General features: G+C 34.2%; 4 protein-coding genes and 1 pseudogene across 4 annotated transcripts in view; 3 read left to right on the top strand and 2 right to left on the bottom strand.

Annotated features, from left to right (window-relative positions):
* LOC144549554 (copper-transporting ATPase HMA4-like) overlaps window positions 1-23,670 on the bottom strand; it is a 74,753-nt gene that overhangs the window by 22,749 nt on the left and 28,334 nt on the right. The window lies entirely within an intron of this gene.
* Window positions 5,000-5,647, top strand: LOC144549324 (uncharacterized). The gene has a single exon (XM_078298038.1). The coding sequence runs from the start codon at window positions 5,000-5,002 to the stop codon at window positions 5,645-5,647; it is 648 nt and encodes a 215-aa protein (XP_078154164.1).
* Window positions 5,749-6,480, top strand: LOC144549325 (secreted RxLR effector protein 161 pseudogene; annotated as a pseudogene).
* LOC144549326 (uncharacterized) lies at window positions 10,348-11,376 on the bottom strand. The gene has a single exon (XM_078298039.1). It carries the CDS (start codon window positions 11,341-11,343, stop codon window positions 10,348-10,350), a length of 996 nt encoding a protein of 331 aa, XP_078154165.1. The 5' UTR covers window positions 11,344-11,376.
* LOC144549327 (UPF0481 protein At3g47200-like) lies at window positions 13,271-14,707 on the top strand. Its single transcript, XM_078298040.1, has one exon. The coding sequence runs from the start codon at window positions 13,271-13,273 to the stop codon at window positions 14,705-14,707; it is 1,437 nt and encodes a 478-aa protein (XP_078154166.1).

Consider the following 23,670-nt stretch of genomic DNA (forward strand, 5'->3'; position numbering starts at 1 on the left):
TGCAGGTCAACCCATTTCATTTATTAATTCCGTTGATTCTATCGAGTTCAGATCGCATCTCTCGACCCAGTTGCTAATTATTTGTACTAGAAAACGACCGAGTAATGAATAGCGAGAGAGAGTTATTCCGTGGGGAATAATATTCCCTTCCTCCGAATTAATTTATTGGATGGGAAAAAAATCTTTTTCTTTCTATGAATTAATTTAGTTGTAAGAATGTAGGGATGCACAAGGGTCTTGCCACTAATTTCGTCTATGTAATGTAACTTGAAAAACATGATTGCATATATATAAATTGAGATAAACAAATAGTATTCATTATGAAATTATTGTAATGCAATCAGTTGTCCGACTTCGTAAGGATTCAAATGTGTAGTTTTTTTTTTATAGAAGAGCAATGTTTTCATATGTTAAATATTAACACTTGTGTGCATATGTATTCATATTTGCACGCTCCAGTTATAGAATCTATCAAATATTAAGTGATCCTCCAAGTAATTAATGATGCATAGTTAATGAGCGGTCCACACAAGTAATCATAATTGGAGAATAGTTAGTTGATTCCTTTGATTTATTGATATTGTTAAGAAAAGTTCAGGTTTTAAGCTAAAATCTGTTTACAAAACTGTATTCTAGTACTCAAAATCATGAAGTCAAGATCTAACAAAAGCTAAAACTTTTAAAAGAAAAGTAAAAGAGGTGATGAAAAACAAAACACCATTGAAAGAAAACAACAAAAAGGAAATTAACCAGATGGATTAGTTCCGAAGACAATTTTTACTAGTATAAATTATCAAAAAATAAGAGAGAAACAGAAAGAGTGTGGAAGGTGTAATATATATATTGATAGTAATAGTGGGATTGTAAAATCTGGTTCAAAATTTTGGAGTTCATTTTTCAATTCGGGTCCAACACAAATTTGTTTTTTTTCCCCAATTTTCTGTGACAGGCACAATTCAGAAAATGTGAAACAAAAAGAGAATTTGGGGAAAAAAAATATATGGACCGGAATTGAATAATAGACTCCAAACTTTTGAATTGGATTTTGCAATCTCGCTATTACTGTGAATATTACGCCTTGTACACTGCTCATCCATACATGCATCATATATTCATGCAGCATATGCGCAATGCGCGGCAAACAAGGCTTTGTCTTTGCGCGCGGAATCTGAAACCAAGCATTCACGTGCATGGTAATGTAAATCATTCAACTCCATTAATGTATTTCATTTTATAATTGGGTAATAAATTAATTTCGTTGACATTATATATATATAGTTTACTATTTGTATTTATTGTTCCTATTTAATTCATTAGTCAAACTCAATGGAGGTCAACCCATTTCATTTATTAATTCCGTTGATTCTATCGAGTTCAGATCGCATCTCGCGACCCAGTTGCTAATTATTTGTACTAGGAAATGACCGAGTAACGAATAACGAGAGAGTTATTGCATGGGGAATGATATTCCCTTCCGCCGAATTAATCCATGGGGAATGATATTTCCTTCCTCCGAATTAATTTATTGGATGGGAAAAAAAATCTTTTTCTTTCTATATATGAATTAATTTAGTTGTAAGAATGTAGGGATGTGAACAGATAGTACAAGTATTTTTATATTCATATCCATTATAAATTATTTTTATCTCTATTTTATTTTTATTCACTATAAATTATCTTACACGTACTCTATTCCTAACCATTATGATTGTCAGATAACATAATGGTAGCAGATAAATAGCGGATAATACTAATATAATAATTATTTTTATTATTTATTAAATAAAATATAAAAACATATACATTCATTTAACACATGTATAATATTTTATTGAAAAAATATTCTGACCATGCTAAGCACAAATAAACTAATTAAAATATTATTTTCAATACTTATTAATATATATAATATATAATTCTTTTTTATAATTACTCGATCGGGTAACATGCAAGAAATAGATTTTCACTACTACAAAAAAACACTTCTATTATCTGTTGAAATCGCATTTGGCCATCGGGTTTCGAACTGTTGCATATCGCCCCAGTAGAAAATATACACACCTATGCTATCGGCTCAAAACAGATGACGTTAATCAATATGCAATTGACAGCGTACGTTTGGCCTTATGGTTTGACGAACCCAACGCCATCACTTTCGTTTCGCCACTGATGACAAATATCATTAACGCTGTCTACTGAATTTCAATAACTGATTGCAATAGTTTCTTAGTTTTCAAGTGGATCATTAATTTCTGGGCCGATGGTGATGAATATGTAATTATTATTATTTTTTACTATTAATTCTTGTATTATGGGCTATCCTAGCCATTTTTAAAACACAGTTTGCAAAGCAACAATAAATATGCATGCCCTCATTCCATACCCATCTTTGAACCAACAATTAAATATACAAGCATTTCAACATATAATATATATCAATCCATACCACAAGCAATATATAAAAAGAGTTTGCAACAATTATTAACCAACAAGTGCTAACAACATCACATATACAGACAATAAACACAATAATAGTCCATTGTACCAGAAAACAAATTGTTTTTACAACACAATTATTAAAACCAACAACAAATTAATTAAGTGTTTCAACACAAGAACCTGAAAACAACAATTGTTTTAAACCACAGACAACAACTTGTCAAGTCAAGTACCTACACATCAATTAAACTGATGATAATTCCAAGAAAAACTTACACCATTGAATACGGATGTCATGTAATTCGTGTTCTTTGTACGGCATTTTGGACAGATGACACTTCATGAATAAATGAAAACATATGAATAACATATATAATAAAGAAGTTAAATCTGAAAGGATGATAGAAACAGGTGATTGACAAACCTTTGGAAAAAAAACGTGCATAATTTTTTATTAGCGTCTCAATGTTCTTCATTACATAATACCCGGACTCTCATAAATTGCTCTATGTGGGGCTCTGATCAAATGTGTATTGGTTAAAACAAGATCTAATTAGTAGTGCAATTGAAACTTCAAATAAGTTGCAAAAAAATATTCGATTAAAATATTTCTTACCTGAAACATTCTGACCTCCAGTGCTGTTCTTCCCGACATGTGCCGACCTCTCCAGGAGATGTATGATTTAAAAACCCTAGAATTATTAAATGTCAGTATACGGTACGTATCAGGAGCTTGACAATATTGATCAAATTGTACATGCAAGCAACATTCATTAATTTATCTAAATGTGCAATGAAAAAAAAACTTATCCATACCCGTCTTATCAAATGTGATACAGATAGGGTAAACGGGTATCACTGACACCCCTAACAATAATTGGTCATTATGTATCTTTTTTGCTTGAACATTTTGGTAGTATCTGAACCATTCTAGTAATTTCTTAACCATCATGTTATTTTTGTACCATTATGTTATTTTCTGAACTACTATTATATTTTTCTAAACCATTATGATATTTTTCTGAATGATCATGGTATTTCTCTATACCACTACGGTAGTTTCCAAGCCACTCTGGTATATGAACCATTCCGGTATTTTATGAACCAGATCAGGTATTTTTATGAACTATTCTGGTATTTTTCTAGACCATTCTGATATTCTTTTAGACTTTTATGATATTTTCTAAATCTTTTTCGTATTAAATAAACCATTTTCGTTATTTTTTATTATTTTACCTAATAATTAAATTAATTTAAATAATTTAACTAATTTCAATAAAAAAATTTTCCTTGTGTGCTAGAGAGAGAGAGAGATCGAGAAGAATGGAGTGCTGGAATGACAAATTCCGCAGAGGGGAGGGAGCAAGGAGCAGTTTTATAGCAAACTAATCCGCTGGATTATCCAACATGTTGCATTGGTTGTCCCGCTGAATAATCCAGTAGGTGTTGCCATACAACCCGCTAGATGATCCAGTGATTGAGGTATTTTTAAAAATACCCCTACCTGAGGAATAATTTGTTTATAATTCTTATTTTATTATATGTTATCAATAAAACTTTTAGCTCAAATGCCACTCGATTTGAAGTGGGAAAAGGCTGATTTAGTAATAGATAATTCTGGCTCGCTTGAAGAGACCAAGGTGCAATTCGAGTAGGTGCTTGGTCGGGTAAATTGTGAAATAATCACATGGGATCATAATAATCAGCAAGGGAAACAAAATATTCAGCAGGGGAAATAAATTGATATCAAGTAAAGAAGGAAATAATCAATTAAGCAAAGATGGAAAGAATCAATTCCGCAGCTCCTCTTCCTAGCCCACCTTCCTTAGATGGTCTAGGATTTGATTTGTTGTATTATCTAGCTTTATATCCTAAAATTAGAAGATGTAATAGGATTCAATCTTGATGTTAAATACGCTTGGCTGGTGTCATGTAAAACTACAACAAATATTCTCTGATCAATAAACTATGGGAGGGAAGGGTGATTCATGGGAGTTCTGTGTTATTTAATTTCATACAAGTAATTTTGTCATGATATCAGAGAAGGAATTGTTTTGAGGTACAGATTGCTGATGGTCATACCGAAGGTGATCTAGATACCTCATTCAATCCTATATCTCTGGTTGTTCCGCTGGTAGATAAGAAATGACGAGCATACCTCCAGAATCAAGCGTTGACATGCAAGATACATCGAAAATTCTCATTGAAGAATTCTCAAAGAAGCTCTCCCAAATCATGGCACAAAGTCAGAATAAGCCCTCTGAAGGCGTGGGGGCAATCTCATTCAAGCGAAAACCCAAATTCAGGCATCACCATAAAGTTGGATGGCCACAATTATCGAATTTGGGCACAAATGGTTGAGATGGAACTAAAAACTCGAGATAAACTCGGGTATGTGAAAGGGGACCAGAAAATTCTGTTACCAACCGATGAGGCACACAAACGATGGGAGATCGAAGACAACATGGTGAAGAGTTGGCTGATCAAATCCCTCGACAACTAATTAGTTGGAAGCTTCATCAATTGTTCCACTGCGAGAGAAGTTTGGGAAGCACTCGCCATGACTTTTTTCGATGGTAGTGATTTTGCCCAGTACTATGATCTACGGCGTAAAACCTATAACTTTAGACAAGGAGACAACTCTGTTGAAGCCTATTACAAGGAACTTCAAGGTTTGTGGAGAGAGATGGACTATCGCAGACCCAACACCTTTACTGGCATCGAGAATATCGAAAGGTATAACAAAATAATACAAGAAGAAAGGTTGTTTAATTTTCTGAATGGTCTTAGTGATCGGTTGGACCAAATGAGGGCACATATACTCCAAACTTCTCCACTTCCCACCACAGAACAAGCCTTCGCCTGGGTTAGGAGAGAAGAAGTGCGCCATAATCTAATGGTAGGAAGAGATGAGATGTCGGCTGCAGTCATGTATACCGAAACTAAACCCACTCTGAAATCTCCCTCTGAAATGCTACCTAGTAACCAAAAATCATATCACAAAAAATACCTAAAATGCACTCATTGTGGGGGCACACGACACACTAGAGAAACATGCTTCGAAATCCATGGATACCCTGAATGGTGGCGAGAAGGGAAGAAGAAGATTGGAGGGTACAACCGTGCAAAATCAAATGTGAACATGATTCAGTCAACAACTGCTGGCCAAACCACTGAAGCTACTGGAAGTACTGAAGCTGCTGGCTGAACCATTGGTTTAAGGAAGGCATATTTCTCTCTCAAAGAAAATATGTACTTGACCTTTTGAAGGAATTAGGAATGCTTGAGTGCAAACCCGTAGATAGTCCAATGGTACCTAACACTAAGGTTGAGATCAACCCTGATCAAATACCTGAGAATAGGGAGAGATACCAAAGATTAGTTGGAAAATTGATCTACTTGTCACATACAAGACCCGATATTGCATATGCTGTAGGAGTAGCTAATCAATTTATGCATTCTCCTAGTAAAGAACACATGGATCTAGTTATTAGGATTGTGAGATATCTAAAGGGGTCTCCTGGAAGAGGTATTTTATTTAAAGCTCATGGACATCTAGACATTATGGGTTATTCGGATGCGGACTGGGCTGGAAGTAACACAGATAGAAAATCTACATCTGGCTACTTTACCTTTGTGGGAGGCAACCTAGTGACATGGAGAAGCAAGAAACAAAATGTGATGGCTTTATCAAGTGCTGAAGCAGAATTTCGTGGCATGTCAAAAGGTATCTGTGAACTACTGTGGTTACGAAAACTATTAAAAGAACTGGGATATCCAACATGCAAGGAGATAAGTCTATTTTGTGACAACAGAGCTGCCATAGCTATAGCTCAAAATCCCGTCCAACATGATAGGACGAAACACATTGAAGTGGATCGACATTTCATCAAGGAAAACTTGGAAACAAAAACAATCAACTTCCCATTTGTGAAATCTAGTCAACAGCTCGAGGACATCTTAACCAAAGCAGTACCAAGCAAGTTGTTTCACGATGTATTGGACAAGTTAGGCATGTTTGATCTTTTCATGCCAACTTGAGGGGGAGTGTGAAATAATCACATGAGATCGTAATAATCAGCAAGGGAAACAAAATATTCAGCAGGGGAAATAAATTGATATCAAGCAAAAAAGGAAAGAATCAATTAAGCAAAGATGGAAAGAATCAATTCAGCTGCTCCTCTTCCTAGCCCACCTTCCTTAGATGGTTTAGGATTTGATTTGTTGTATTATCTAGCTTTATATTCTAAAATTAGAAGATGTAATAGGATTCAATCTTGATGTTAAATACCCTTGGCTGGTGTCATGTAAAACTACAACAAATATTCTCTGATCAATAAAATATGGGAGGGAAGGGTGATTCATGGGAGTTCTGTGTTATTTAATTTCATACAAGTAATTTTGTCATAAATAGCCCCTTAAGTCTTATGAAAATGAAATTTTATATTCCCGGATACTCTAATTAGTAATACTAATACGTTTGAAAATAATAATTTTTGTCGGTGTAATTTCAAAACTAGTTATTTTTTTACCTTCGTAGATAGTGATATATTTTTATTACTCGCAAATAGCAATTTCTAGTGAAGCTAGAACGATCATTTGTGCACCCGAATTGAAAGAAATAGCAAATCCTTTCAACTCATCTTTCTTTCTGAATTAATTTGTTACTGTCAAATATTTATCTAGCTAGCGGGTCAAAAAAAATAATTACGTTTGTTGTAAAATAAAGATAAAGAAATCAAACAGGCTATTGACAATGTATAAGATAGCTATCTCTTATTCTTATGCTTTTCTTGTGTGTTTAATACAATCTTACAATCCTCTATTTATAGGTAGAAAATGTAAATAACAAGCCATCTAATTTAATTCCATTGATAAATGTGAGGAGATGAAACATGCTTCATTAAGGAGAGGTTTTGATACAATTACTGAAGAGTTTCAAATGAACATCCATAACGTTATTTATTTATAACACTTCCCCTTGGATGTTCATTGTTCATTATACGCTGTTAATATGATACTTCAGGATCAAGCACTTTTTCATTATTTTCTTGTGGGCGAAAAGGATCATTTTCTGCATTTAGCGATCGTACGACCATTGGTGTGCTCAAAGGATGAGCTTTATCCATATTGAATCTTTTTAATACTTTTTCAACATAATTTGATTGATGGATAAATATTCCATTCTTTAGATGCTCGATCTGCAGGCCGAGACAAAATTTTGTTACACCAAGGTCTTTCATTTCAAATTCATTTTTCAACAATTTTGCAGTATTCTCAATCTCTTCAGGAGATCCAATAATGTTTAAATCATCAACATACACTGCAATGATTGTGAAACCTAGATTTGATCTTTTAATGAAAACACATGGACTAATTATATTATTTTTATATCCTTCTTTTAGAAGGTACTCACTCAGTCGATTATACCACATTCGACCAGATTGTTTTAGTTCATATAAAGATTTTCTTAATTTTATAGAGTACATCTCTCTGGGTTTTGACTTATATGTTTCAGGCATTTTCAATCCTTCAGGGATTTTCATGTATATGTCACTATCAAGTGAACCATATAAATATGCTGTTACGACATCCATAAGTCGCATTTTTAGATTTTCTGTAACTGTAAGACTTATTAGAAACCTGAGAGTTATCGCATCCACTACAGGTGAATACGTTTCTTCATAATCGACTCCAGGTATTTGTGTAAAGCCTTGCGCCACTAGCCTTGCTTTATATCTCACAATCTCATTTTTCTCATTTCTTTTTATGACAAATACCCATTTGTAACCTACAGGGTTAACACCTTTGGGCGTTTGGACTACAGGTCCAAATACTTGTCGTTTCTCTAATGAACTTAATTCTGTTTGTATGGCATCTTTCCATTTAGGCCAATCATTTCTATGTGTACACTCTTCCAGAGTTTTTGGCACATTATCTTCTTCGTTTATAACATCGCTTGCCATAGCGAATGCAAAAATTTCATTAACATGTGTTTCAGTTCTATTTAATATAATTCCATTTATTATATAATTTATAGAAACCTCATAATCATTTGGTACTTGAGTTTCTTCTGGAATTTCATCAACCTCTTCTAGGGTTTTATCGACTTCTTCAGGAGTTTTACCATTAATCTCTTCTGGAATTTTATTGACTTCTTCAGGAGTTTTATCATCAACCTCTTCTAGGGTTGAACCAACTGCTTTATTCTGCTCTTTTCTTTTACGTGGATTTACATCCTTAGAACCAAGTGGTCTTCTACGTTTTCTATGCACATTAGATTCATTAGATATTTTTGTAATGTCAATTCGAGCAGGTGCATTTATAGCTGGAATATGTGATTTAGTAACTCTATTCGTATTTGTGAATGCATCAGGCAATTCATTTGCAATTCTTTGCAAATTTATGATCTTTCGAACTTCGAGTTCACATTGACCACTTCGGGGGTCAAGATAAGATAACGATGAATTCCAAGTTACCTGTTTATCCAGTTTTTGTTTTTCTTCCCCTAAATTTGGGAATATTGATTCATTAAAATGACAATCAGCAAATCTTGCTGTAAAAACATCTCCTGTTAATGGTTCTAAATATTTAATAATAGAAAGAGAGTTAAAACCAATATAAATTCCCAGCCTTCTTTGAGGTCCCATTTTTGTGCGTTGTGGAGGAGAAATTGGAACATATACAGCACAACCAAATATCTTTAGATGAGACAAATTTGGTTCTCTTCCAGAGACCAATTGTAACGGGGAATACTTCTGATCAGCAGTTGGTCTTAATCTAATGAGTGCAGCGGCATGTAATATGGCATGTCCCCATGCAGAAGACGGTAGACTAGACCTCATAAGTAATGGTCTAGCAATTAATTGCAACCTTTTAATCAACGATTCTGCTAGACCGTTTTGTGTATGAACATGGGCCACTGGATGTTCTACCGTAATTCCAATAGACATGCAATAATCATTAAAAGTTTGAGAAGTGAATTCACCTGCATTATCAAGCCGAATTCTTCTAATTTGATAATCCGAAAAATTAGCTCTCAATTGGATAATTTGTGCTAATAGTCTAGCAAATGCAACATTTCTTGTTGCTAACAAACTCACATGTGACCAGCGTGTTGATGCATCAATTAACACCATAAAATATCTAAACGGTCCACATGGAGGTGTAATAGGTCCACATATATCTCCTTGAATTCTTTCTAAAAATGAAGGAGCTTCAAGTCCAACTTTATTTGGAGATGGCCTAATAATTAGTTTTCCAAGAGAGCATGCTTCGCATGTCATATCTTTTGATAATAGGATCTTCAGGTCCTTTAGGGGATGCCCATTTGCACTTTCAACTAACTTCTGGTTAGTAACCATATTTGATTCTATTGTACTTATATAAGTACCATATAGTCCAGAGGACATTGCTTGCATCTTTTCCATTACGATTTTCTGGTTATTCTTAATAGATGTGATATGAAGATATTCGCAATTTATCTCATTTATAGTTTCAATATGATAACCATTCTTTCGAATATCTTTAAAACTTAGTAGATTTCTTCTGGATCTACTTGAATATAATGCATCATCTATTATTAATTTTGTTCCTTTAGGTAATAAAATACAAGCTCTTCCGGAGCCTTCAATTAAATTACTTGTACCAGATATAGTATGGATATTAGTCTCACCAAGATGCAATTGTGAAAAATATTTCTTGCTTTTCAATATGGTATTTGTTGTTCCGCTGTCTATTAGACATGGATCTTCTTTACTTACCACTGCGTCAGTCATTTTCCTTTAAAATAAAAGAATGCAAGAACAAATTAAAATAAACTATATTTATTCATTTGCATACAATAAAAAAAAACTGAAACGTAAATTAAACTTTTATTAAGCATAAACATAAACATAAACATAACTTCTACATTTTATTCTCTCCCTTGGTAAAAGTGTCAATTTCTTCATCAACATTTTGGAGGAAATCTGATACATCAAGATGTGTATCTATATGGCATTCATTTTCGGGTTCATTTTCAGTAAGGTTAATTTCCACATTTTTTTCCTTTTTCTTAAGTGAGGTTTGATAAAGCTCTACTAGATGCTTTGGCGTACGGCAGGTACGTGACCAATGATTTTTCATCCCATATCTATAACAAACATTTTCAGAATGTTTCCCTTTCTCATTTTTCACCACATTATTCTCCTTTGTTTTGTTGTATTGACCATCACGTCGCCAAACATTGTTTCGACCACGTCCACGACCACATCCGCGGAAATTGCTGCGACCGCGGCCACATCCTTTCTTAGATGAAGTCGCATTCGCTTCAGGGAATGGACTTGCACCAGTAGGTCGTGCTTGGTGGTTCTTCATTAAAAGCTCATTATTTTGTTCCGCAACAAGAAGACATGATATTAGCTCGGAGTACTTCTGAAAACTCCGCTCTCGATATTGCTGCTGCAGGAGCAAATTCGAGGCATGAAATGTAGAGAATGTTTTCTCCAACATGTCTTTTTCTGTAATTGTTTCACCACATAGTTTGAGTTCGGAAGTTATCCGAAACATTGCGGAATTATACTCACTAACAGATTTAAAGTCCTGTAATCTTAAATGAATCCATTGGTAACGAGCATTTGGTAAGAGAACAAGTTTTTGATGGTCATATCTCTCCTTTAAACTCTTCCAGAGTTCTAACGGGTCTTTCACCGTTAAATATTCAGTTTTCAAATCCTCATGGAGATGGTGACGAAGAAAAATCATAGCTTTAGCGCGCTCCTGCGGGGAGGCAGTATTTGCTTCTTTAATAGTTTTTTCCAAGTCCTTCGCAGTAAGGTGGATCTCGGCATCGAGAGTCCATGGGAGATAATTCTTGCCCGAAATTTCAAGAGCAGCAAATTCAAGCTTTGTGAGATTTGTCATATGTACTACAAAATATATACGTATTAACTTCAGGTTATTAATGTCATAACTTCAGGTTATGAATATCATAACTTCAAATAAATGAAAATGGAGATAAATAAAAGTAAATAAAAGAATATGCAAATTAAATAAATAAATAAATTTAAATATATTAATAACTTCAGGTTATAATAAAATATTTATTTAATAACTTCCGGTTATTAAATTGCTTGACTGCGCAATTGTGGAATTTAATTTAAAATAACTTCGGGTTATATTTTCATCCAATGACCTATAATAACTTCTGGTTATTATATTGATTTTATATGAAAATTTCTAATAAAACTTCAGGTTTTTAATTGAGAATAATTTCAGGTTATTATTCATTCAGTGGCATATAATAACTGCTGGTTATTATATTAATTTTATACTAAAATTTATAATAGAACTTCAGGTTCTAAACATAAACAGTTCCTGACAAAAACAGAAAGTGCAGAAAAACATTTATAACAATAACTTCAAGTTATTATTTTATTCGGGTAATACGAACTTCGGGTTCTTGATAAAATTTTAGTTGTAATAATAACTTCAGGTTATTATTCTTATTATTATATTCAGGTAATATGAACTTCAAGTTCTTGATAAACATTTAGTTTTGATAATAACTTCAGGTTATTATTCCATCATTCACTTCAAGGAATGGTTCTTATAACTAGAACAAATATAATCAAAAATTTAAATGAAATTTAAATTAATGAAAGATATAAAAATTAATCACATAAATTACTTACAAGATTACTTTGTAACTTCCGAGCAATTCGTGCTGATAACGTGTTGTAAAATAAAGATAAAGAAATCAAACAGGCTATTGACAATGTATAAGATAGCTATCTCTTATTCTTATGTTTTTCTTGTGTGTTTAATACAATTTTACAATCCTCTATTTATAGGTAGAAAATGTAAATAACAAGCCATCTAATTTAATTCCATTGATAAATGTGAGGAGATGAAACATGCTTCATTAAGGAGAGGTTTTGATACAATTACTGAAGAGTTTCAAATGAACATCCATAACGTTATTTATTTATAACAACGTTTGATTTTTTTTTTATTGAATTAATCTTTTCAACTCCATAAAAGTGAAAACACAACACACATCCTATTTTTATTTGTCTTTTCAATAAATTAATTTAGCTATATTTTGGTCCATAATTTTTTTTTTGCCTCATCTTACTATTTTTTTTTTAAGAAAATGCTCGTTTTGACCTTGCCAGTATATACCGATTTAGTTGTTGAATAAGTTTCGGGAACATAATGATTGTTATTTTTTTTCTGTGAATTTAACCCATGTTATCTGCAAAATTTATATCCTTGTCAGAAAATAGGTAAGAATTTCATTTTATATAAATGATAAGTATTATTACCAATTTTTTTTTATCTCCACAATAAAGACCAAAATGGTTATATATATATATATATATATATATATTTATCTTATATTTTTGCTTTCTAGACAAGTGAAATATTTTGGGCCATATTTCCACAATTAAGAAATATAAAATATATTACATTAATTTTAACTATGTGAAGTAGTTATTGAAATTGATTTTTTTTATATTTTTATTTTGGTCTTTTTCTTCATGATGTTTAATATAATTATTCTGTCTTGATTTCCGCCCGAATTAGATTAAACGATGCATCCAGAATGCAAACTTTGGGAAAGGTGAATTCAACCATTAAAAAATAAGATTTCAAAACTAAATGATTGAGGCGTGATACATTATTTAGCTAATTCATAAAGTCAACGACTCAAAAAACTCAAAACGAAATTAAGAAAACATTTATTGAGGGAATGGGGACCACACTAATGATCAAAATAAATACCAATGTTAGAGGTCGATGTTAAAGCTCAACCCAAATTAAAATCTTCCATATACAAAGAAACATAATGGAAGAAGATCAGGTAGTTGTAGATATCCACCTCACTGACCTGTCAAAATCAATGTCACTTGAACTCGACAAATTGAACGAGAAAGATTACTTCATCTTTCCTGTACCCTATAAGTTTCGCCAAAGCAAGACAAATCTCTTTGATCCCTCTGTCGTTTCCATTGGTCCATTACACCATGGTAAAGAAAGCCTAAAAGCCACGGAGGACCAAAAATGGCGGTTCTTACGGGATTTCCTGTCCCGTGGGGATCACATAAGTTTGGATCTCTGTTTATTAGAGATTAAGAAGCTAGAAGAGAAAACTCGAAGGTGTTATAGTGAGAGTGTGCCTTTGGACAGCAATGGCTTTGTACAAATGATGTTGCTTGACGGATGCTTTGTGCTCGAGCACTTCTTAAAATGGTATGAACGTAGGTTAAATTCTATTGATGATTCTGTGTTCATACCTTCGGATTTGCTACTTTTAGAGAACCAAATTCCCTTCTTTATAATTGATAAGTTGTGCGAGATTGGTCTAAAACCAGACATGAGAAGGGATTTTACAAAATACCTTTTTAATGTTTTTGCCAAAGCTGGACCAGCAGTTCCAGATGACTCCATATTTCCATACACTCCATATGACTCCATATTTCCATACACTCCATATGACTCCATATTTCAAAACCCTACAGAAGAAATTCATCATTTCGTCCATCTATGTTACCACTACTCAACATCCATTAATCCAAATATTTGCTCGACATCATTTTCTCTATCTATCATGACTAAAATTAAATCTTTGCTTCTTGGGGTTTTTTTATGGGTACTCACAAGAATATTTCCCAAACGCAATTCCCAAAGTTTGTCATTCCGGAAAAGCGTGATCCCTTGTGCCGATAAGCTCCAAAATGCGGGCATAGAACTCAGACCAAAAAGCAAGCCGTATAATATGCTCGACATATCATTTGAAAATCTTGTCTTGGAAATCCCAACACTAACAATCACCAATGAAAGTAAAATTCTTTTGGCCAACCTCATAGCATTTGAACAGTACAAATCAGATAAAATGAGTGCAAACTTGTCAAGCTTTGCATTGTTCTTTGATTCGCTAATCAACACGCCAGAGGATGTCATGATACTACAGCAGTGCGGTATCATCAAAAACTGTCTGGATAGTGAAGAGGAGTTGACTGATTTCTTCAACCAGATCTGTGAAGGCATGGTTGTAGAGAAAGATCACTATTTCGCTGAATTATTCAAGGTAGTGAGCAGCTACTGTGAATTAAGCTGGATCGACCATCTGGCAAGATGGAACATGCATAAAAAACAATTTATTAAAGATTATTTCAGCAGTCCATGGACAGCAATTTCTCTTGTCGCTGCTGTGGTTATTGTACTGCTTACATGTGTACAATCTTTCTTTGCAATTTATGCCTACTACGTTCCTCCGAGCTGATGTCGCCTTAACAATCATTTGTGAAAGTGGCTTTACCATGTTTTTTTATCAAGTAGTTATTATTGAAATATCATTTGTTTTTCTTTTTGTTGTTTTTTCATCATTGTGTGTCATTTCGTTTGGTCTTATATGTATCTTGTCTCTTTAATTATTTGTTTTTATGATATGGTATGAAGTTTAGAAGCACCTTGTAATTCTGCATTATATCATTGGTTTTCTTTTACTTTGGTTTTCTTGCAATTTTATTTCAAGGTTTGACCTTCAAAAATGTTTTTATTTCAAGGTTATTTTCTGGACCGGATCAAACACCCATGTATGTCAATAAAAATGAAATATATATACAGCAAACAAACTCTTTCAATTTATGTACATTTATGAGATCTAGCTAGTCTAAAATTTTCTCTGGTATTTCTACCAACAATATATGGAATCTGTATGGCCCGAGATATCTCAACCACTGTTGTTAAAAACGTCCGTAATCGTCATAGATTTTTCTAATTAATCGACCGATTATTTCCGATTATGGCCGATTATTTCCGATTAATTGCTTGGTAGTACTTTATTCGTCCGACGACTGCATACCGTTATTTACCACTGGTCTCAACTTTTTAAGTTGACACATGTAGAAATCTGAACAGTTTAGCACGAATCTTGAAGCAACCCATTTTTTTTATTAACAACCCCCTGCATCTAAATAGGTTTAAATCTGGCCCGTACATGTCCCACCTCAAAAGTTGAGATATCTCAGAGAATACACCTTCCAATATATTTGAAGTCATGTTTGTAGGCAGTCTGTTGGGCCTGATTATAATCCAGCCCATATCCTTCTTTATGGATTTGCCATCCTTCTTCGGCTCTGGCTTTGTCTTGTTTGCATTCTACAGTAGAAATAAGAAATTTAAATGGGTTAACCAAAAGTGCATAAGATGAAGTATACAAAACAATAATGAGGATGAAAACCCAACCATGTCACCAAAGCAAAAGGGTAAAATGGTCATATTGTAAGAAATGTACTTCTACAAAAATGAATCTAAAAAAGAAGTTCCAAGTCCTTTTGCAAATTACAGGTTAGAGTTGTTTGATCCGATTTGAAATTTTGAAATTCATGCGGACTATTTATTTTAAAATCCATAATGTGAATCTACACAGGCATGATTGTAGGTGCTTAAGTAGAATTTTTGCTTAATTTCTTGCAGTCCAAATTAAGGAGTTATTTGCTGACAAATGTTTTGCTTGTTAGTTGTTAGATACTTATTTTCTGATCCACTGGATATCTTCTATTGTCGTATTATTTTACTATTTGAGCTTCAGTAGTGATGGGAGATGATTTTGGCCTTTGGGAAGGCAGGGATAAAAAGTATATAGAGATAAAAAATAAGTATGAGACAATTTGAATTATTGTAAGATAACAATAGCAGTGATTCTGCTCCAATGGAGCATTGGTTTTTTAATATTATGTATGAATGACACTCTGGGTGAAATTTCACGGTACCACCTTAGCAAATGTTACTCTAAATAGCCTCTGGGTACGACTTGGAGACACTAAACAAATCCCCAGACAAGGTGGACCCACTAGTCAAGAGACTCGGAACAAATTTCTGGTCGGCCATCAAGCAAGGGAGAGACGAGGATTGCGAAAGACATGAGGGGGTGAGACGCGGGGGCTCCTCTTCTCTTCCTCATCGAATTTGGTGACCTGTTGCTATTTACAATGTCCTTGCGATAAAAATCTACTTCTTGTTGACCACAGAATAAACATAAAAGTTTCTCACGTTTGGATACATATTGAAAATAATATGGCACTCAATTCGGACAATAATCACAACAGAGATCCAACAAAACTTGAACGAAAATTCTAAGTATCTCATAAATCTCAAACCAATAGGACATTATGGCACTATCTGCATTGTGAAATAATTAAAATTCTAAGTAAGATGCTTAACTTAAGTATTGAAGTATTATAGAAGTTTTAAGGATGAACAAATAGAAGTCCAAAAACTACAGTTGCCTATTGTCAGAGGAATGGAAGACCCATTTGGCGAGGTTAAACGCATAGTCAGAGAAGAAGCTTCTGATTGGCTCGTTGGTTGTGCCAGAATCGTCAAGCCAGTGAAGCCAGAGCACCAAGCTGCGCATGGCCCTGCCATGGGATGGGGATTAGGTGGATGATCTGACGGCATAGTTAGGACCCAAAGTAAGGCAAGAAGTGTTATATTCCAAAATTTTAAAACAGGATTAATTTGCTAAAATGATCTTTACACTAAATAAAATTTTCTAACTAAATTAAACATCGATCAGATTGTCTAATTAAGTTTATTCAAATCTAAAATTTCGAAATATAAATGAACTATGAATTATGTACATTCAAATTATAGGAGTTAGAAGTAAAATAATTTTAAAAAATATATATATTTATATATAAACTAAAATCTTGGAGATAATCGATTATAGGATTAAAAACACTAACTCAAGATTTAGAAATAAAAATTCTAGAACTTATAGAAGAAATTTGAACTATCCGAGAAAGTTTAGGGATTAATAATTGGAGAATGTATATACAAGTCGCGTTGAATTAATGGAAACAAAATTTATTTAAATTGATTTGTATTAGTAAATAAATAAATTGAGTTCTAAAATTGGAAACGTAAGTATATGAATTATTCGTACGAGATAAATTATGAAATTTACAAATTTCGTTCATTAGAAAGTTATAAAGGTTTAATTAGATATATATATAGATGATATCGAATTATTCGGATCCTAAATTGAAATATAATTATTCGAATAATTCGTAACAAATTTTCCAACCAAATTTGTTGAAATCCAATTAACTAATCGAGTTATAACAATTAAGTACATCCATTCATTTCTAGAATTCTTTCACCCATTGGATCCCATCCAGCACGAATCTTGAAGCAGCCCCATTTAATAAAATCCCTTCTCTTTCTCTCCTCTCCCTCTCTGTCCGTGGAGCCCCAACCAACGCTCCCCCCTTTTCTCTCTTTTCGCCTCCTCCATCCCCTCCCGTTCCCTAGCCCTAGCTCCCCTCTCTTCCTTCACTGACCCGCGACCCCACCCAGGAAATCCCCTTTCTCGTTCCTTCCAGGAGAAGGATCTTGGATTCGATTTTCCCCGCTCTCTCGTGCAGTCCCGTCGGTTGTCAGAAAACCCATCCCCCGTGCTTGACTTGTGCGCGGTTTCACCTGCCCAGTGCGACCTTCGTGCCTTGCGCGTGCCTACCCTCTGACAGGGGCTTGGCCGTACCCCTCTCTGTCCCTGTTGCCGTGTGCCTCCCTTCCTGGTATAAGTATACCTCTCTCTCTCTCTTGAGCTGGTTTTTGCTTTCCTATTGCTCATGTGTTGAGACCTTTGCTTGATTTTCTCTGTCTCCTTGCTCTCTCCTCTGAATTGTTGAGAATCCAAAACCCTAAATTGAATTTGGGTTTCTTGAGAGAGGATTCTAGTGTTGTTGTTGAATCTTGGGTGCTTGCTGTGATTTGGGGCGGCCGAAGAGCGAGAATTCGAATCTTGGGACCGGCCGTATCTACTAAGCTTTCCCTGTGATTATTTGCCTCTCTCGGTTAGTATTAGCACCCTTGATTTTCTTGATTCGGGTTGTTTAGAATTTGGCTTGCTCGGGTTGTTGATTTTCTCGGCAAGCCAATGCACATGGCTGTGTTCTTTGCTGTGTTCTTTGCTCATGACCTGTGTCTTGGCTGTGTTCTTTGCTCTTTTCTGGTTCTGTTTGCCTCTGACTTGTTGCCTTGGCTGTGCCTTGCCTGCTCGGTGCTGGTTCTGTTTGCCTTGACCTGCACCTTGTTTTCTGTTTTGCTGGTCTTGCTTGTGCTTGGCTGTGTTGCTGTTGTGTGAATTGCGAAGTGCTGGTACCAGTGGTACCAGCCCAGTATACTACTGGTATGGTGCTGATTTTGTGTGTGAATACCAGCCTTTGAACTGACAGGGACCATATTGCGATTAAATTATTATTAGGGGCTGTTTGGAAAATTATAGGCTCTTATGTGAACTATATAATTATAAGGGCCTAAACGTAAATGTGAATTGTTTTGAAATTGGAGGCCGGCCTCTATGTATGCATTTTAACAATTAGGCCTTTAAGATGAATTCGGCTCTTGATAACATGAAATTGAATTGATTATGCGTAGATTGAATAAGTGGGACCAATCATAAAATACAAGAGAAGTGATAATAAAAAGGAATTGAAATTTCGGTTTTGACATGGGAGATAAAATTACGGGATTTGGTTTAAAAGCCAAAAATGCATAATTGTTGGATTAAAAGTGCGGCTTTAAAATTTAGGTTTTGATAAAGAATCAAATAAAATCAGACACTTAATTAAACCAAATTAAAACACCCAACACATTAAACTAAAATAAAAGTTTTATAAAAAGTTTTTAAAGTTAAAATAATTCTTTTAAACATTTTTCGAACTTGTACAAAAATTCGTTGCTAATTAATAAAGAACAATTAATTAGCAACGAAAAATATTCGTTATGGACTTAGATTCGAAATGACTAATTAAACGTAGAAATTAATTTAGCTATAAAAATAACGAATTGCGCGACTTAGGAATAAATTAATTAGAAAACGCGTAAAATAATTAAAGGTTTTGTTCTTAAATTTTTTTTTATAAAAGAATTATACATCTAGAATATAAAATAGCCTAACCATATTAAAACAGATTATAAATTTCGCAATAATAATGTAATTAATATATTTTATTATTTGTCGTAGGGATTTTTAATTATAAATTAACTTCCGAAACCGAATTTCGACCCATTTAAAGTCAACTATAGTCCATTTAAAATAAATCGAGTAAGTAGGAAATTAAAATATATTAGTTAAGTAAAACACGTGAAATTTACCGTAGCTCTCGAATAATTATTTATTTGCGAATAATTCAACATTTAAAATTCTACAAGTAATATATCTTCAAATTAAATTATTAAAAATATAAATTAATTTAGATCAAAGTGAATGATCAATATCTGACGAACATATAAAGAAATTAAGATTAATTCTAAGTTCGATGACATGAAATTAAATAATTAATATATGCCTAATTGGATCAGCCAGACTGACTGAACCGGTAATTTTATAAAGCCGACATAATCAAGAATTTGACTTGCACATTAATTGGGATGAGGGTTAGAATAAAATTAACGTAGATTTTAATTAGTTTAAATTACGTGATCACAGATCAGTCAACTTCGTACGAGTCCGACCCGTGGGACGATCCGACTGACCCGCAGTTCGGAGCATACGCGGAGCACGCTGATTATTAGCGACAGAGACTCCAGCCCCCTCAGGTGTGGGATATCTGAATTATTCTTTTCGTGGGCGTACTCTTACCAGTCGTTCCATCTGACCTGACATCCGCACTTTATTTTTAAGTAGTTGCATTAAAACTTTAGAGCATGTTTATCCTTTCTGCACTATAGGTAGAATTGCATAAGCCCCGAAAAACCTGAATTTACTGTATTGTAGGAGTAGAGTAATTAAATAATACTATATTTATATTATTAGAATATTAGGATACTAGTTTGTCTTCTTCTTGTGGAGACAAAATATTATTATTATATTACGTGCATACGCATGCATTGGTGAGAGCTGAGCAGAGCCGAGTGACTTCGTTCCGTCTTGGTGTCACTTGGCATGGGACGGCCCGACAGCCACTGAGCTGAGGATCACTTGATCCTTGGATGGCTTTAGGATTATATTATATGTATAAACCTTGATTATATATCATTTTCGATCATTTTACTATTTTGACGTGAGCAGTTCCGGACTCGAGTTCTGTGGCACGATACGATTCGGGATTTATTCCTTCCCTACATTAGGAGCTACTTTGCCTAGAACGGGATTCCAAGCCGGGTAGTGTTGGGTAGAATCTTGTGCGGGGTTCCAGCACCGGTTTGGGTAGAATCCAAATAGGATTCCAAACCGGGTAGTGTTGGGTAGAATCTCGTACGGGGTTCCAGCACCGGTTTGGGTAGAATCCATGTGTGGTGTCCTATTGGTCTGGCCGGACGGTAGAGTTCTCTCCTGCTCATGAGGGAAGAGATTAACTTTTTACGACCTGCATTGTATGATTTCTCCTATTGGATATGTTTGGGTGATGAATCGTTAGGCGAGATGACACATTGGATTTGATATAACCATCGGCTAGTGTGCTACTATCTTGTGGAGCAATGCTCGATGTCACTAGGCAACGTGTATCATTGCACTCTGATCACAGTCCTTGGATTATATTGTTTGGATCTTTTTGATCCTATTGGCACGGCACGGGGTGATTACTTTATCCATATTATTATTATTATTATTGTATTTGGGCACACAGTGCAAGGAGTACTGGATTCCGACTTAATTTATATCCGATATTACACCTTGATTTTATTTTGGGTTATTTCGCATGTTGGCATAATAGAATAATCGCATCATGGCATCATTCAAAAGTATTGTAAATTCTATTAGCTATTAATATAGGTTCACACATGTGCATATTTTTAATTGTATTCATTTTATAAATAAAAGTGCTTTGACCGTAGAGGATCCCTGAGGGGATAATTCTGGGTCACATACTGGGCGATTCGTCGCTCACCCACAAGTTGTTTCGTGGGTTTTAGGTACAGGTTCTGGCAGTCCGCAGCAGGAGACGTCAGGAGCTGTCCCCGAGGGCCATACCACTTGACTTAGTTAGGGTTAGGCTTTTGATTGGGTTTACGAGTCCCGTACCTCCTGTGTTATATATACGGGCTCGATAGATCATGTATCCCCTTCTATAGATGGTGTTATTTGGATCCGAGATGGATCGAATTATATGTTATGTATGTGTATGTTTATTTATTTGCTATGTGACTGATGCTTGACATTTATATATTATTTTGCTTCCGCTGCTGTTGATTTATTATTTATGATTAGCCTTGCGTGCTTAATGATTAATTAAGCACGAGGCGAGGTTGATCACACCTTAACCCAAAATTCCTGGTTTGGGGTGTGACATCCTTAGGGTGGTATCAGAGCTCAGGTTCCTCATATTCTTTACATGATGGGCTCGGTACCACTCGAGATAACGAATAAGAAGCATAAGTCACATATTGATAAATATTAATATATATATATGTATATCCATATATACAAATATACGAGTCAAAGCACTTTGACAATACTTTCAAATAAAACTTCACATGTAGATACATGGAAATCAAAATCTCCTCTTATCATACGTCTCCTCTCTATCGTACCATGATTGAGTGTAGCTACTCTACTTTGCAGTCACACAATGGATGACCGTCACCGTCTCGAAATCGAACTGATAATTAGTGAATAAATAATTGGTATTATGGGTAAATAATATTTTTTAGTTAATTAAATGATGGCCGATGCAGTAAACGAAATTATATAAAGGGACTAAATCTTAGATTTATTAAAAATCTAGTCGAGACGAACTTTCGAACGATTATTAATTTCGTTAAGTGAAATATGTCATATTACGATTAAAATTTGTAAATTTAGATTATAGAGTTACTAATAAAATTTAAAAGATATGAAATACAAGCCTTGAATGTTCAAAATTATCGTACGAAAATTTAAGAAAGAAATTCTGCGGCGATGGAGAACCAGATCTCAGCCGTCGGAGCCTCACCTTGAACTCTCGATGGCCAGTGCCCTGTTTTGACCACTAGAAGGCGAGTCCAATCATCAATCAGTATTTCCGACAAAATAATAATCAGTCGCGTCTTTTATTCGGAACCTTATGGTACTAGATACGTGAGACTTCGACATCCCTCTAAGTCTAACAGGGTTGACCACGCACCATGCCATAGTAAAAGGTGAAAGTCAGATCATACGATACAGCCGTTCGAACAACGTACCTTCTTACTCAGAGGAGGTAAGCTAAAGACAAGGATTCTGATTACATCCGCTCTCCAAGCAGACCAAATGATGGCCTCAAATGGAGTGCATACATTGCATCCATGGTATTGAGTTAAGGGTAACGACACCCTACGAATTTACGTACTATTGACGGAAGTTAGTTTTGCAACTCTAGGAAATTTAGAAAACCAATTAATTTCCTAATTTTAATTTATTATACTACTAGTTCTAAATATTCTCTTAAAAATTCCAGTTAGGTTTTCCGAGAGGGCCTTGAGTGAAATTATTTTAGGACCCCTAACTTTCTAATATGTATTTTTACTTCTACCTCATTAATAAGCTATAACCTATATTGATTATAAATATGGTTAGATCCTTCTCAACAAAAAAAAAAAAAAAAAAAAAAAAAAATTTACAAAATTCCCTATCATCCGACCATTTGACCTCTATCTAATTTAAAATTTGCTTGACCATGTCTACTTGGTTTATCCAGATTAACTTAACAAGAATTGAAGTCCTTTTTCCTACCATAAACCGTTGAGTTAGGTTGACTCAGTGTAAACTAGTTATCTCCGAATTAAATTTCTATACCTTATTTGACTTTTAAGCATTAATGCGATAATAACCCCAAGATTGCATTGAATCTTAATATGTGTCTAAGTGTCAAATTCCTCTTGAAGTTCTAGAAAAATTCATGAACCTCTTGAACATTTCTAGACCTGAAGTCCTAGAAAATTTCACATCTCTATGTAGAAACCCCAAATAGAATTATTATCATTCATCATCTGATCGTAACTTCATTTAGTTATTTTATTTTCTAATTCATTACCTAATTACAATAGTCGTTATTCATGTTATGCTTAAATTCTTCTATGTTATCAACCTAAAGAAAATTGTCATCTATATGATTATTTGGATTATATTCTAGTTCAATTTCCGTCTACTTTATATTCATTGAAATATACTTTCATAGATTTTTAATTCTATTTACCTAAAATAAATTGACCTGGATTCATTACATCTTAACTCTTTAAGTTAATAATATTTAAGTATCTACCATTAAATATTGA

The sequence above is a fragment of the Carex rostrata genome, chromosome 35, assembly GCF_964058835.1.
Source record: "Carex rostrata chromosome 35, lpCarRost1.2, whole genome shotgun sequence".
Lineage (NCBI taxonomy): Eukaryota > Viridiplantae > Streptophyta > Magnoliopsida > Poales > Cyperaceae > Carex > Carex rostrata.